We start from the raw sequence: 15,832 nt of genomic DNA, 5'->3' as shown, positions 1-15,832 counted from the left end.
TATTTAAAATAGTAACAAATATATTAAAATATCAATTAAATAATAATAAATTTATCAAAATATAAATTAAATTTATTAGACTTCTTTAAATTTTTAAATAAAATTTAAAATAGTAAAAAAGAATTTTTAGAATATAAATTAAAAAAATATTTAAAAAATTAATTTTAAATATATATTTTATTGAGATAATTTAATTATCATTTATAAAAAAATCCTTTCAAAATATTACATTTAAATTAGGAAATCATTGAATTAATTAAATCTCATCCTAATTTATGATCATGAACCTTGAGACATCATGCATGTCCAACAATGCCAAAGGGGTCGCAAGATGCTTCTAGCGACACCAGAGTCATCTCGCAATGCTTTCGGCAGCATCGAAGACATCACACAACGCTTTCAATGGCATCACACAATGCTTCCGGCCACACCTAAGCTTTTGCGAAGAGGAGTCAAAGGTGCCTTTGGGATGTCTTGGTCCCGCAAAACTTCCGGCAACGCCCAAGGCATCCCGCAACACCTAAAGGATGCCTCCACCTTGTTTCCCTTGCTGTAGCCTCGTTAATGTCTCATCATTGCCTCTCCACTGCCTCCCCGTCGATTGCCTTTGCCGCTGTCTCCCCGTCGATTGCCTTCGCCACTGCCTCCCACTTACTATTGCGTGACGCACAAAATGACGGACGCAAAATCGTCGGCGCATATTCTAACAATTTCGCTCCCTTCGTGAACGTGCTGCTGCCCCACACAGAACAATATTTCAATCCATAATATATACACAATCTAAGATCACCAAAGCATGTTATGAGCTGAGAGTATTTTGTTGATCGTTGATACTTGCTGGTGTGCTTTGGGCAAAAACAACATAAAAACCTGAAGCCCAAATATTTGGCAAAAAGTACTGAAAATTTGACTTATTGAGGGAGGTGGATGTATTTGAGCAGTTTATAAAATTAAGAATCATCCTGGAGTAGTCTCCATAAAATTACAGAATACACAAGATCGAAGTTTATTAGCCAAACCTTCTGCAGTATCCGCCAACTGCAAGGGCATGTCATTCCTGAAATAGAGTTGTGGTTGGCCATATGGTACAAGTGATCAGTCAGAACTTCAACGATTCAAACTATCTGCTGTACAGCAATCACAAGTGAAGGTCCCGTATTCTTTAATGAAGCAATGCTGAAAAGCATTCATCAGGATGATAGTGAAGAACTTATATGGTAAGATTCTCTTGAATGGCAACAAATGATCCACAGATGTTTCCCCCAATATCGGGAAATTTTTCATATCCTGGAATGGGCTTCACCTTGCCATTCCTATCAACATCAACTGGATACTTTAATAGGTGGCCCCTCATTTCTGTTACGTCATCAGCCACATACTGCATCCAATTCATATGACCAATATTACGAACACGTCTCATACACTCAAGGCTCTCTGGATGGGTAAAGCATTCCTCAATGGTTCCAGTGTGCTCAGCCCAAAGTGACATTCTGTACCCAAAAATCTGTGTATAGGCCATATAACAATCAGAAAGACAATCATTCATAAATACATATCTACTGAAGCATAGAGAAAGATGAGAGAGCTTCACCTAGGTTCTCTCAGATGTTCATAATTTTTTGTTTCAAGTGTTGTCCTGTTTTACATACCTTGAGAAAGCGACATTTAGATAGTTGGTAAGTATGTTTATACCTTATTCAATTAAACTAAATATTCTTGCTGCCTGCTATTTATGAAGACGGTTCATCCACTTAGCTCATTGTTTCAACACAAGTGGTTAGCCCACAACATGGATAGCAAAAAGACATACTATCATAATAGTATTTGTTTCTAACATAGCTGTTTCCAAGTGAAAAGGATAATAAGATGGAGTCGGCGGGCCTGGAAGATGTATAGATCTCTATTTTTTAACTATAACCGGTCTGGTATGGTTTAGTCTACAATAATTTACGAAAGGGCACACTTAAAGTTGTGAAATTCTCAAAAGACACACCTAACTTTTAGATTTCCCAAAAGGGACACTTGTTTCTCATTTTATCTCTCTCGTCAACCCGCTATGGTGCTGCATTCAAAGAATAGCACCACTGTGGGTACTCGATTTCAAAGAACAGCACCACTGTGGTAAGAACAGCTAGATTTCAAAATACAACAATATAATGGTACTGATTTTAGGATTTATGCAGCACGAAAGTGGTGCTGATTTTCAGCACCATAGTGGTATTAGTCTTTGAATGCAGCACCAGAGTGGTTGGCAGCAGGGATAAAATGGGAAACAAGTGTGCCCTTTGGGAAATCTAAAACTTAGGTGTGCCTTTTGGGAATTTTGCAACTTTAAGTGTGCCCTTTGGTAAATTGTCAATTAGTCTATCAGTAAAGATTGAACAAAATTGATCAAACAAGGTTTAAAGTAACCTTTTAACTTTCTTTTATGTATAATTCTAATTCAAATAATAACATCGTGATGCCATTTCAGCTGTTTGATTGAATTGCTTAAATTACCAGGGCCTGATAGAAATTGACAACTTAGTCTGACAATCAAATTTAAGAAAATTGTGTAGGCATACCCAAAGATAATGCAATTCAAACCAGATGCAGATTTAGAATTATCACCTGTCCACGAGGACCAGAAGGCCACATTGCCCATGTATGCTGGGACTGGTATGCTCCCATTGCAATCTCAGTGTCCCTGGTACCTTCTAGTGATCTCTGATTGATATTTGCTGATCCCAAGATCAAGTATTCATCATCCACTATCATACCCTTTGAGTGCACGTAGATCATGAAGCGTCTATTCTTCTTAGCAAGAGCCTGAATAAGGCAGAATCATGAATTTTGAAGGAATAGTACAATTTGTTTCAACAATAAACTAGGGCATATTTAGTCTTTTTTATGAGGCATCCTGCATCCTGTATTCTATAGAATACAAACCAGACAACTGCTAGCTGTTAGCAAAATATTCAACTGCATCACTAAATCAAAATATTAGATTTTCTGGAGTTCTTGCAATCTATCATATGAAAGTAAGAGCATGTAATTTTCTGATGCTGTCTAGGTGCAATACTTTGTTTCAAGTAATTTATTGCATGATACAGACTATCAGATAAACATGTATGAATTATCTTACACAACTAGTCTGTCTAAGGGCACAAATGTTTCTTACTGTTACTAGGCTGGAAACGTAGTTCACTGGGACTTTGAGCAAGAATTTTTTTTGATTGAATAGCACTAAATAGTAATGGCAGAGTGAAATAAACAAAAATGCTAGCAGCTCTTTAATAATAAAATAATATGAGAAAATAAAATTGTCAAAATATAGGAGGTTACTTGAGGAGAAGCTTCTGCTTTGGGATTTGAGTTGCTAAGATCTATAGCTTCACGATTACCAAGGCAGAAGAAGTTCAAATAATCTTGCGGCTCATAAGTATTCTCCAGCCCAACTTCTTTTAAGGCTGTGTAGATGGTTTCATACATCATTTGCATAGTCTTGTTCTGCAGTTCCATATCAACAGTAGAGAATTTATGTCAAGTTAGTGAGAAATTTTGCACCAGTAATTCTTGATAGATGAAAATAGCATAACAGGTAATAGAACAAATACCAAAAGAACAATAATGTAAGAAAGAGAATATTAATCTATATAGATACGGGTGTTTCAAAGTTCAAGAGAAAATCATGAAATCCGTATGAGAGGGGAAGCCTTATTGCAGCAAAATAATTGCTTATAGCAGCTAGTGAGCTAGTTAAATGAGTTTACATTGGAGAACATCCAAAATTTGATAATGCTATGCATATAGGATTCCTTGCTCATAGTGGAAGGCATGTCTTTCACTCATCCATTCACAATATCATGATTTGAAATCTCATATAGTGCTAAGCAAAATGATCAAAATGTATCATAATCACCAAAACTCAATCCAGTCAATATTGTCAATATATTCTTTCCTTATTCTTCTTTCCTTATTTAGTTTTTATACCTATAAATCCCTAGCCGTAAATCCCTTGATTGCCTCTCATTATTGTTATATTCTTACTATAATTTTGGCTATATTTCTTCCTATTAGACCCAGGATTAAGGGATTTGATAATCTTTGATATCTATATATTATAATTCTCTTAGTAAATAAGACAGGAAATATTTTACACAAATTCTCTTTTATTTCTTTGTCATTTTCTTTGTCATGGTATCAAAGCCAAAACTCTAAGATCATTTAATCTTGTGTCTTGATTTCTTGTCTAACTCAAAGATCTTAATGTTTTGTTTTATTCGCATGTTCTTCTAAGTCTGTTTTCTTTGACCTAATCTTGTAGTACTTGTTTCTAGTTGAATCATGTTTGTGGAACGATCTGAACATTTTCTCGTTCCATTTAATAGAAAGAACTATTCTTCCTAGGCAATATAATTTCATATCTTTATCAAGGGAAAGGAATTATGGGATCATATTGATGAGACAAATCCTGCACCTAACAGCAAGAAGGAGAAGGAGAAATATGTGAAATGGGAGGTAAAGGATGCTCAGTTTATGTCTTGGATCCTTAGAAGTGTGGAACACCCCATACTTCTCAAGCCAAGAGTTTAAATGGGAACTAGAGTTGAGTTAGCTCAGTCAAAGGAGTATGTCAATCCAACAGTTTTATTCTTCCTTTGGAAACTTTTGGGTTGAGTACATATCGTGTATGCAAGTGTATCTTCTAAAGGACTCATTGCTATCCAAAGTATGCATGAGACTGGCAAGCGTGATCAATTTTTAATGAAGTTAAGCAGGAAGTTTGAAGCAATTAGGTCCAACCTGATGAACAAAGAACCAATTCCTTAATTGGATATTTGTGTAGGAGAGTTTCTTAGGGAAGAACAACGGCTCATTACACAGGTTGTCCTAGAGCAAAAAGCTCAACATTCTACTCCAATTTCAGTTGCCTATGCTGCTCAAAGGAAGTTTAAAGGAGGCAAAGATATGACTAATGTTCAATGCTATAGTTGCAAAGGATTTGAACACATTGTCACTAATTGTACTAAAAAATTCTGCAATTATTATAAGAAACCTGGGCATATCATCAAAGATTGTTCTATTCGGCTCCAAAGAAATTTGAGATTGCCTACAATGTCTCAGTTGGTTCATCAAATGCTCTTAGTCCTGGCCAGTCTTCTATTACTCTTGAAATGGTCCAACAAATGATAGTTTTTGCCCTTTCTGCTTTAGGCCTTTAGGTAATAAAAATTCTAACCCTAAGCCTTGGTATTTTGATTCTGGTGCTTCCAATCACATGACTAACACTGCCTTACCTTTAAATGATATTAAAAAATATATAGGAGATCTCCATATTCATATTGTCAATGGTAATTCCTTACCCATCACAGCTGTTGGTGATATTTTAACCTCTTTAAATACTATTTTTGTGTCTCCTAAGTTGTTCACTAATCTTATATCTGTCGGTCAATTAGTTGACAACAATTGTAACATTCAATTTTCAAATTCCTAGTTGTCTTGTGCAGGATCAAGTGTTTGGGAAGATAATCGCGAAGGGACCTAAAGTGGGACGTCTCTTTCCTTTGTTTCTATCTCCCTCTCTGGTGTCAAATTATGTTGCTTGTAATGCTCTTCAATATGATAATCAGGTGTGGCATAGACGTTTAGGTCACCCTAATTCTCACGTACTTCGAGTCTTGCTTAAATCTGGTTTACTTGGAAATAAAATTTTGACTTCTAATAATGATATTGTTGATTGTGCATCTTGTAAATTTGGTAAAAGCAAAACACGTCCTTTTCCGATGGATAAAAAAAGCACCACCGAACCTTTTGAACTCATACATAGGGTATTACCCCTATAATCTCTCATGAACATTACCGATACTTTGTTACACGTAGTCATGATTTCACTCGCTTTACTTGAGTATATTTTCTTCAGTCTAAAAGTGAGGTATTTTCTATGTTTCAAGTCTTTCATGTTTTACTTGAAACACAATTTTTTGCCAATATGATTCAGGTGGTGAATATATGTCGAATGAATTTTAATTTTTTTTCTTCAAAGTCATGGGATCATTTCATAACGTTCTTGTCCTTTCACTCCACAACAAAACCGTGTGGTTGAATGAAAAAAATCATCTTCTTGATGTTGTTCGCACCCTTCTAATTGAGTCTTGTGTTCTTTCACATTTCGATGTGAAGCTTTGTTTATTACTGTTTATTGATTAATAGATTAGCATCTCCTAACTTGAACAGTGATTCTCCCTACTTTCGTTTGCTTGGGCATGCACCACAAAATATTCCAATCTTCATATTTTTAGATGTATTTGTTTTGTTCATCTTCCTGCACATGAAAGAAATAAACTTACTGTCTGTCAAGTATGCTTTCTAAGGATATGCTAGAACCCAAAAAGGATTTCTTTGCTATAATCCTCATGCCCATCGAACTCGTGTCTCTAGGAATGTCATTTTATTTTTGAAAATTGGCTCTTCTTTTGCACACAACAGACCTCGGAATTCCCTTCTCTATCTGCTTTACCACATTTTTTGTGTCACCAACACCAGTTCCAAGGTTTAAACCTGGTTATGTTTATCGTAGATGCACTCCTACATCTGATCCTCCTTTAGGTTTCACTGAGGTTCTTCCACATCTTCTTGCAACTTCGGATCCTATTTCTAATGATTCACCTCCTCTTCGAAGAAGCTCTAGACCTTACAAACTTCCTGAAATGTATGGTTTTTCAAGCCCTGCGGCTATGTCTACTACTTTGTCTTCTTTTTCCATTCCCACTTGTTAAAAAGGCTATGGAACATGAGTATTGGCAACAAGTAATGGAAGCAGAACTTCAAGCACTTGGGGAAAACCATATTTGAGACATTATTTCTTGTCCTCCAAATGTGCCCATTGGTAGTAAGCGGGTCTATACTATGAAACTCAAGTTTGATGGGTCTTTAGATAGATACAAAGCTCGATTGATTGCTCTTGGCAATAAACAAGAATATGGCCTCAACTACAAAGAAACATTCGCATTGGTTGCTAAGATGACCACGGTGAGAACCATTCTTGCTATTGCATCCTCTAAATCTTGGCCTTTACATTAGTTGGATGTAAAAAATATCTTCCTGAATGGGGATCTTAAGGAAGAGGTTTACGTGAAACTTCCGCCTATAAGTCAATGACAACTTCTCATGAAGTTTGCAAGCTAAGACACTTTTTGTATGGGTTGAAGCAGGCACCTAGAGCATGGTTTGAGAAGTTTCACAGCACTCTTCTCACCTACTCTTTACACAAAGTTATGATTCATCATTTTTCTTTCACAAGATAACCACTGGTATAGTCTTTCTCTTAATCTATGTTGATGATATTATCATCACTTGTAATGACAATGGGCTAATAACTAAGCTTCAAAATATATTACATAGTACATTTAAAATGAAAGATCTTGGGCATCTTACATATTTTTTGGGGCTAGAAGTTCACTCTCGAGATCATGATTTGTTCTTAAATCAATATAAATATATCCAAGATTTCATTGAGCTAGCTGGTTTAAAGGATGCTACTGATATTAATACACCAATGGAGGTGAATGTGAAACACAGAAAAGATGAAGGCGAGCTTTTGCCCGACCCTTTTTTATATAGGCAACTTGTTGGTAGTCTTATCTACCTAACAATCACAAGGTCTGATATCTCATATGTCCATATAGTTATCAAATTTATGCAATCACCTCGATATCTTCATCTTGTTCGTCGTATTATTCGATACTTAATTAGGCCATCTACTCGTGGGTTGTATTTTCCTACAAAATCTACTCTTCATTTGACTATGTACAATGATGTAGATTGGACTGGTTGCCTGGATACTAAGAAGTCTACAACAGACTGGTGTATTTTTTCTTGGAGATGCCTTGATTTCCTAGAAGTGTAAGAAGCAAAATTGTATCTCTAAATCTTTCATGGAAGCTGAATATAGAGTCATGTCTGTAGCTTATTTTGAAATTGTATCATTACATGATCTTTTTTCCGAACTCGGATTTCTTCCACCGAATCCTATGCCACTTCATAGTGATAATACTATTGTCATTCAAATAGCTGCAAACCCAATATATCATGAACACACAAAGCACATTGAAGTGGACTGGTATTACATTAAGGAGGCCTTTATTCAAGGTGTTATCACCCTTCCTCATAATTTTCAAATAGCTGATGTCTTTACGAAAGTTTTGAAAAACCAACAATACAAGTTTCTCAGTCGCAAATTGATGCTGATAGACTTACATCAATTTGAGGGGGGATGTCAATATTGTTCCTCATGATCTTCAAATAGTTGATATCTTTACGAAAGCTTTGAAAAACCGACACAAGTTTCTCAATAGCAAATTGATGCTTATAGACTTACCCGCATCAATTTGAGGGGGAATGTCAATATTGTTCCTCATGATCTTCAAATAGCTGTCTTTACAAAAGCTTTAAAAAATCGACACAAGTTTCCCAGTAACAAATTAATGCTGATAGACTTACCCGCATCAATTTGAGAGAGCTTGTCAATATTGTCAATATATTCTTTCCTTATTTAGTTTTGATAGCTATAAATCTCTTGATTGCCTCTCTCATTATTCTTAATGTAATTATTGTTGTATTTCTTCCTATATTAGACCTAGGATTAAGGATTTGATAATCCTTAATATCTATATATTATAATTCTCTTAGTGAATGAGATAGAAAACATTTTTCAAAAATTTTTTCTTTTATTTCTTCATTTTCTTTTTCAGATACCCCTCGGCACTGAGGTTTCAAAATCTCAACTCATGCCTTAGTTTCGATCTTTAATGGAAAAATACTATTCTGGTATCGTGTTAATGCTCCAATGCATGATGTCAATGAAAGATTGGAGATTGAAGAAGGGGATGAAGCAAAAGGAGATGTTATCTATGCTAAATGGTACTGAGTTTCGATAATTTACCAAAATAATATGTTTCAATTGTTTCCTTGGCATAATTCAAGATTTAAAACCATGTTTGATACAAACAATGTCTCCTTCAACTTCAATCCATTGTAAATAACCAAAATTACAACATGATCCCCTCCTAAATATTTGCTTTTTTTGGTCAAATGGGTGATCCGACTTTATCAATTTATTATTGATAATAAATAACCAAGATTACAACATGATCCCCTTGTGTATCTCTGCATTGATTATTGTGCACAACCACTGGGATGGTTCTTCAAAGAAAGCCATTCCTGTTCCATTTCCCAGTGCCTCCTTAGCAATTCTGTTTGTGCAGAGATTCCTCTCTATAGTTCCATAACTAATCTTTATTTCCCAATCCTTGTGCCAAGAATTTTTTATGCACTCCACCTCACTAACATAGATGGTTGAGCATGGGGCTTTTCCATTGATAATTATGCACGCCTCCTAGGAGATTGTTTCAATTATGAGTTTCTTAGATCTCAGACTCCAAGTCCATTCCATCCCATTTTTAATGCTACTTATCTATCCATCCAGTATGGAGGTTGGATTGAGTAAGTGCATGCAACCACCCACATATCTACCAGAGTGATCTCTTAGTATCAATCCAATCCTAGCTCCACTATAAGGTATTAAAGTGACACGTTTGTATTCAATTTGATAATCCCCTAACAAGGAGCCTTCTAAATTCCATCATAGATTAGAATGGTTTGGGGCATCATCTGTTTCCATAATTCAGAACTGAATTAAATATATTGGCCTAGGTATGTTCTTCTTTACATTTTGCCAACTGAGGTCCTTGCCAATTATTCCTCTTACTTGCGTTAATCTTTGAGTCTGTTAATTTTCCACTCTAATAATTTCTTCCTTAATGGAGGATAATATTTGTATAGCTGACCCCTCAAAGAAACACAAATGATGACCGATTATTTTCTTCCTCCCATTAGTCCCAATTTGAATGTTTCACTTTGTTGACTTCATTGATAACAGCAGCTTCAGGAGTTTCTTTATTGGCCAAGTTAACTTTTGTTTAAAAATGAATCTTTTCTTAAACATCTCTCTCACTTTTCTTGTTCTATATGACATAGAACAAGATAGGGAGGAAAATTCTATTTCATACTTGAGCAAGAGAAACATACTGTATAAAAGTTATATGTACTAATTTTTTGTTCTATTTTGTCATCTTTTAGAACTCATATTATGTATTAGCCTTGGAGATGCGAAACATATGGATAAGTTTTCCCTAGTGATACTGAAGGACATGCAGGAAGAACACTAAGCTTGGATTATTTCTTGACCAAGAAAACCATTGAGATATTTCTTCTATGGAATTCTTCATAATTATTTACCAGAAAAATTAATTAGATTGCAGGACTCAATTTGCTCAACCATTAAATGCAACATAGACTGACCTATATTGAGAAAAATACTAAAATAAACTGCAAATACCAACATGGTCCACAGAAGAAAGTAAATAGGGGATATTACAGAAGATACAGCAAAAGGAAAAATGGACTGAACAATTTAGAATTCAAGAGCACATTTCTTATCGGAACAACAGAAGATGAACAAAAACCATTATAGCATGGTAATTTGCAAAATCACCATATATTGATACTGTATATGCCAAGTTAAAGTGCATGGATACTAACCTGCCAAAAAAGAATCCTTTGTGTAGCAGCACCAGTTGGATTACCCTCAGGCCACATAGGAATGACAATATACACAGAGAACCTCTGATTTGCTTTGATTTTGTCTGCTATCTTAAGGGCAATTTCAATAGGTATCAAATTATTAGCACCTGCAAGAAATGAGTAGTAAAAGAATAAATATAATAAACAAATAATTTAATAAATAAGTAGAATTTAAACCACAAAAATAGCATTGGTGTTTAATACAAAAATATTGGTAAATCAAAAAGTCAACTCCCTTGAAAAATATAAATGCACAACATGAATATTAAGGAAAGGAAGTATGCAGGGTAAAAGGCTTAAACGGATGCAGAGCTTAGAAATAGAATGGCAATAGTTTTTAAATCAGTATTAATCACATATTTTCACTGAAAAATATGGAGATTTCAGCTTAATATTTGATAGAACCTCATGCCACCATCTACAACTGCAAGTAAACGTTCATAAAATAATGTCATCATAATTCATTTGAACTTTTTCTCCAGCCAGTAATTGCTTATTTAAGCTTCACATAAATCTTAAGGCACAAAAGTTCCATGGAGAGTTAATTAATAGTTAATGTAAAGGTCATGCAGTCATAGAGGGATACCATTTTTCTTTTATTTAGTTACACCTATATCGGAAGGAACACAATATAAATTGGCACCTTCCAACACAGTTCATCCGATCCATTTCTCACAAAGTCAAAACCCTATCATGGAGTATTGTATTGTAGAGCCCCCATGCATAGATTTTCTTTATTTTTTCCATGATTTTTGTTTTTGTTCAAAGAAACCTATGTGTCTTCCCTTCTCTCCCATGTTGTCTCTTCAAACAGACTAATCAGTCTTGATTAATCTGATGATCTCTGTAGTTAGACAATCCTATTTCAAATGGTTCAAACTTCATTGAGGTACTGGCCATCACAGACGGACTTTTTTCTTTGAACTACATCATACAGGCAGAACAATAGGTTGTTTAAAATATGCCAAAAATTTGTAGTTACCAGAAATGTTAAAGTGTATCATATCTAGGAACCATGATGACTTGCTACGAATGAAATTCTTACGATTCTGAAACTAATAAAAAATCCAATAGCAACCAAATTTAACTCTAATTGAAATATAGCCCTTAAATAAACTTAATCTACTGAAATTTGACCTCTATCCATTTTAAACTAAGCCTCACTCATTTAAAAGAAAACAAAGAAAGAAAGATGAATCTTTTGTTACGTAAAAGGAGTAATTTTTTTGCATAGAAATGCATCATCAACGTAGAAAGAGAGGTTTAGGAGGGTGGAATCTAAAGTGTGAAATTGTGAAGTGGAGAGACAGCATCAACAATGAGATGGAGTCAAAACCCAATAACCCAAAAGAACAAATTTCCACAGAAATTAGGAGCCAAATGTGTGGTGTATTTGACAGGGATTGAGAAGAAGGATTATCACAATGAAATCATGTTCCTTCTACTCTTTTCATATGGCATTATTATATTCCTCTCAATTTCTTCTGTCACATTTATGCCACTGAGGCTCCCAGTTGACAGAAGATGGAATAAATAGTGATTCTTTTATCTCAAACAGTTAAAGGTGAAATATCATGGCAACTATTTCATTTCAATTCTACATGAAATCAAATAAGACAATATTTTGGTAAGGTGAGATATGAAATTGTGTATGTATTATGAATCATTTTAACATGCTTCATTATCAATATTATAATACCTAATCAGATGATTTGATAGCATTCATGATTTGTAAAGCTACCAAATTCAAACCAAATAAGAATTGTAATTTTACAACCCTATCTTCTGTCTCATCTTTCTCTTGTTTTGTCTACCAATATACATAAATATATAAGGCTCCTTGCTCAACTTTTCTAACATTATTACACATACTCCCCATCTTCACAACAGAGAGAGAGTGATGGTTGGTATAGATCTCAAGAGGCATTAAACAATGCCTATTAATAAAATAAGAAAGACTAAATGATAGGTTAGTGAGCAGCAAAAGTAATATGAGATCATAAGACACTAGCACAATTTAGAGGTAGTGGAAAAAGATGACAAAATGGAGGATGAAACATTAACCTAAACTACAAACATAATCCTTTTTCCAGTCTTCCCCCCATTCAAAAAAGAGTAAATCGCCAATGCATGCCAGAAGAAAGGTCGCATCTCATGAAAGAGGTGTAACCTAAAGATTTTAATGAAGTAGGGAAGGGCAGTGCCTCTAATATCTCTTAGGAAAAAGGTGTTACAAAGTATCCAGATAATAAAGTAGGAAGGGCACAAGTGTATGGAGGTAAATCTTCTATTGAAGATTATTCATTTAAGGGCCTTGTGTCTCTTTATATAGACACAAGCAAGCACTCAAGGTGTTACATAATTTAGGTGTCGATATGAACCCAATTCCGGTGGCGAACACAATCATTTCATCTCAGATTAATTGTGTTGGGTTCATATCAACACAATTTCAGTATCAATATAAACCCAATTGATTAATGTTTAATTAATAACAATATATTAACACTAATCTATTCAATTTAAATAATTTCTGACATATATCAACATAAGTGTTAATAAAAACATGCAAATATTAATTAACAATGTAAAAATAATACTAATATTAATTTGTATTAAAATATAATAATTGATAGCAATATTAATTTATTTAATTGCTATGTGATTAGAATTTATAACAACATACCAGTAATAAACAGTAACTAAAATTGAAAAAACTAACATACATTAGTAGTAATTAATATTTGATATAACATAAATAAAACCAAATGAAATATCGTTCTGTGCTGCCCGGCATAGACGGTTTTTACCCTTCCACCGAGAAGGCGAAACCGGCAGTGCCGCCAGAGGCGTCCTAGGGCGCATGAAGCGTCACGGGCGCAGGAGGCATCGTGACGCAATGTTTTTGGAGCCGCCAGAAGCGTCGCAAGATGCTTCCAGCACCACCGGAAGCGTCGTCAGACGCCTCCGGTGGCGTCCGACAATGCTGAAGGCGTCCGCGGGGAGTCGGAGGCGTTGCGGGCATGCACGCGCGGGCGTCGGACGTTTAGGTTTAGGTTACGATACAAAATTAATATTCCAATTTAAATAAATCAAACAATTTCTCCTTTTAAGTGTGATATTTGAATGAAACTTTCATTAACCCTAATTAAAATATTCCAATAAAATATAAAAGTATATTTTAAATTTAAAAAATAATAAATTTTATTAAATAATATTCTAAAAATTGTTTTTTTATGTTTTAAATTTTATTTTAAAATTCTAAAAAAATTTAAAAATTCTAATTTAAAAAAAAAAATTAAAAAGTTAAAAAATTTTATAAAAATTCTAATAAATCAAATTTATATTCTATTTTTTTAATTATTTTGTATTTTTTTACTATTTTAATGTTTAATTGATATTCTAATTTTTTATTATTTTAAATATATATTATTTAAATTATTAAATAAATAAATAAATAGTTAATTTATATAATTGTTATATATAAAATAGTATGTTGTATTAATTTATATAATTACGATTATCTAGACATTGGAGAACTATAAAGAATCAATGTTTTCATTTGATTCAGACCACTTCTTTTAGTATTAGTAAGTTAACATACTATAATGTATCAATTTTAATTCGAGTTATGGATAGATCAATTTTCTTTAAAAATACTATATTTAATTATTTTTCTAACAATATTAAGTTGTTTAATAATGGAGAACTTATATAAATCAATATACAACTTATTTTTAAATTATACACAATAAATATATTTATCTAATAATTATTATATATACATATATATATATATATATATATATACTGAAATCATATCGGCACAGCACGATACGATACCGAAACCGTATCATTCCGATCTATGACTGAAGCATCGATATGTGTCGAGATTTTAAACCTTGAATAAAACTAATATCTTAGCTTGATATAAATATTAGTATCAAAGTTAATTGGCATTAAAATATAAATAATGATTTAATAAATAATTGTTAGTTTATTTAATTAATAAAATTATATAAGTTAATAGAAATCATATTTCACCTCCTTGAGTTTATCCTCTCTTTAACATACATCAAAGTTTCGATCACCAACATATCATTCAGTATTTTCAAAATCTTGTCATTTCCATTCTTAACCATTGATAATTTTTTAATAAAGAATGTAGCGTTGCACATGTGGTGAAGTGTGTGTTTCTTATATAGTCTTGGTATTGTTTTGCATGCATTTTGTTTCATCACATAAGCATATTTTGTATACTTTCATCTATTTTGTATTGTTTTCACTCTTTTAGTTCGAAGAACTACTCTTTATGCTTTTAGATTGATTGGATGCGAAATTGGAGCTTAATTGGAGTAAAAAGACCTTGGAAAGAGAGTTCATAGCAAGGAACATGCTCTACCCGTATCCCATGACACAGGCGTGTTCACAGCAAGGAACACGCTCTAGCCATATCCCATGACATAGGCGTGTTCCTTCGGCCGAATTTTGACGCGAAATGGAGCAACCACGGAGACCACGCATGGGTTGTTCATGCCCCTCGGCAATGTTGTGCCCCTTATGCTGAAAATTAACTTTGTTAAAAGTACAACATGCCCTGGCCGTGCCCCTTATGCTGAAAATTAGCTTTGCTAAAAGTACAACACGCCCTGGCCGTGCTGTATGGCACGGACGTGTTCATCAACCTAGTGCCCGACACGGTCAAGTCATGCCACTAAGCACGGCTATGTCGGGCATCCTCTTCTACCGACTTGGAGCAACATGGCCATAGTTCGTGGGTGATGCCCCGACAAATTAGAAAACAAACAACGATTTTGGCCAGTTTTAAGGGCTATAAAAAGCCCTAAGAGGCTCATGTTTGAGGGGGAAAGTGTTTCCGCATGACAAGGAACCTAGGGGAGTTGTTTCCAAAGAGCCGTCGAAGTTTCTATCCATCGTAAAGCTGGGAGTTCTTCCGAAGACATCGACACATACATAACTAAGCATTCTCTTCTCCTTTTCTCTTGATTTTGAGTTGTAGAATGTCTTCCTTCTCATCTTTTGGTTGTAACTCCACCTCCATGGAATAGTACTCTTAATTCAAGGATGAGGGAGTAGCCCGATTAACTTGTTGATGCTAATTTTATATATCTATTCATCTTTCTTTACTATATAATGCATTTATCCATAATCCGACTTTATTATGCATACATGATTATGATACTAACCATAC

The 15,832-nt window shown here is 34.2% G+C and overlaps 1 protein-coding gene across 1 annotated transcript in view; it reads right to left on the bottom strand.

Moving 5' to 3' along the window:
- Window positions 1–884: 884 nt before the first annotated feature.
- Window positions 885–15,832, bottom strand: part of LOC121970013 (phospholipase D gamma 1-like) — a 35,257-nt gene continuing 20,309 nt past the window's right edge. The window contains exons 7-10 of the mRNA XM_042520400.1: window positions 10,582–10,730; window positions 3,325–3,489; window positions 2,611–2,808; window positions 885–1,504 (exon numbers count right to left, since the gene is read on the bottom strand). Coding sequence (XP_042376334.1) covers window positions 1,211–1,504; window positions 2,611–2,808; window positions 3,325–3,489; window positions 10,582–10,730 — 806 coding nt within the window. The 3' untranslated portion in view covers window positions 885–1,210. The remainder of the gene's footprint in view (window positions 1,505–2,610; window positions 2,809–3,324; window positions 3,490–10,581; window positions 10,731–15,832) is intronic.

Source organism: Zingiber officinale, chromosome 4A (genome assembly GCF_018446385.1).
Source record: "Zingiber officinale cultivar Zhangliang chromosome 4A, Zo_v1.1, whole genome shotgun sequence".
In the NCBI taxonomy this organism is placed as follows: domain Eukaryota; kingdom Viridiplantae; phylum Streptophyta; class Magnoliopsida; order Zingiberales; family Zingiberaceae; genus Zingiber; species Zingiber officinale.
This window is presented reverse-complemented; position numbering and strand designations above follow the sequence as displayed.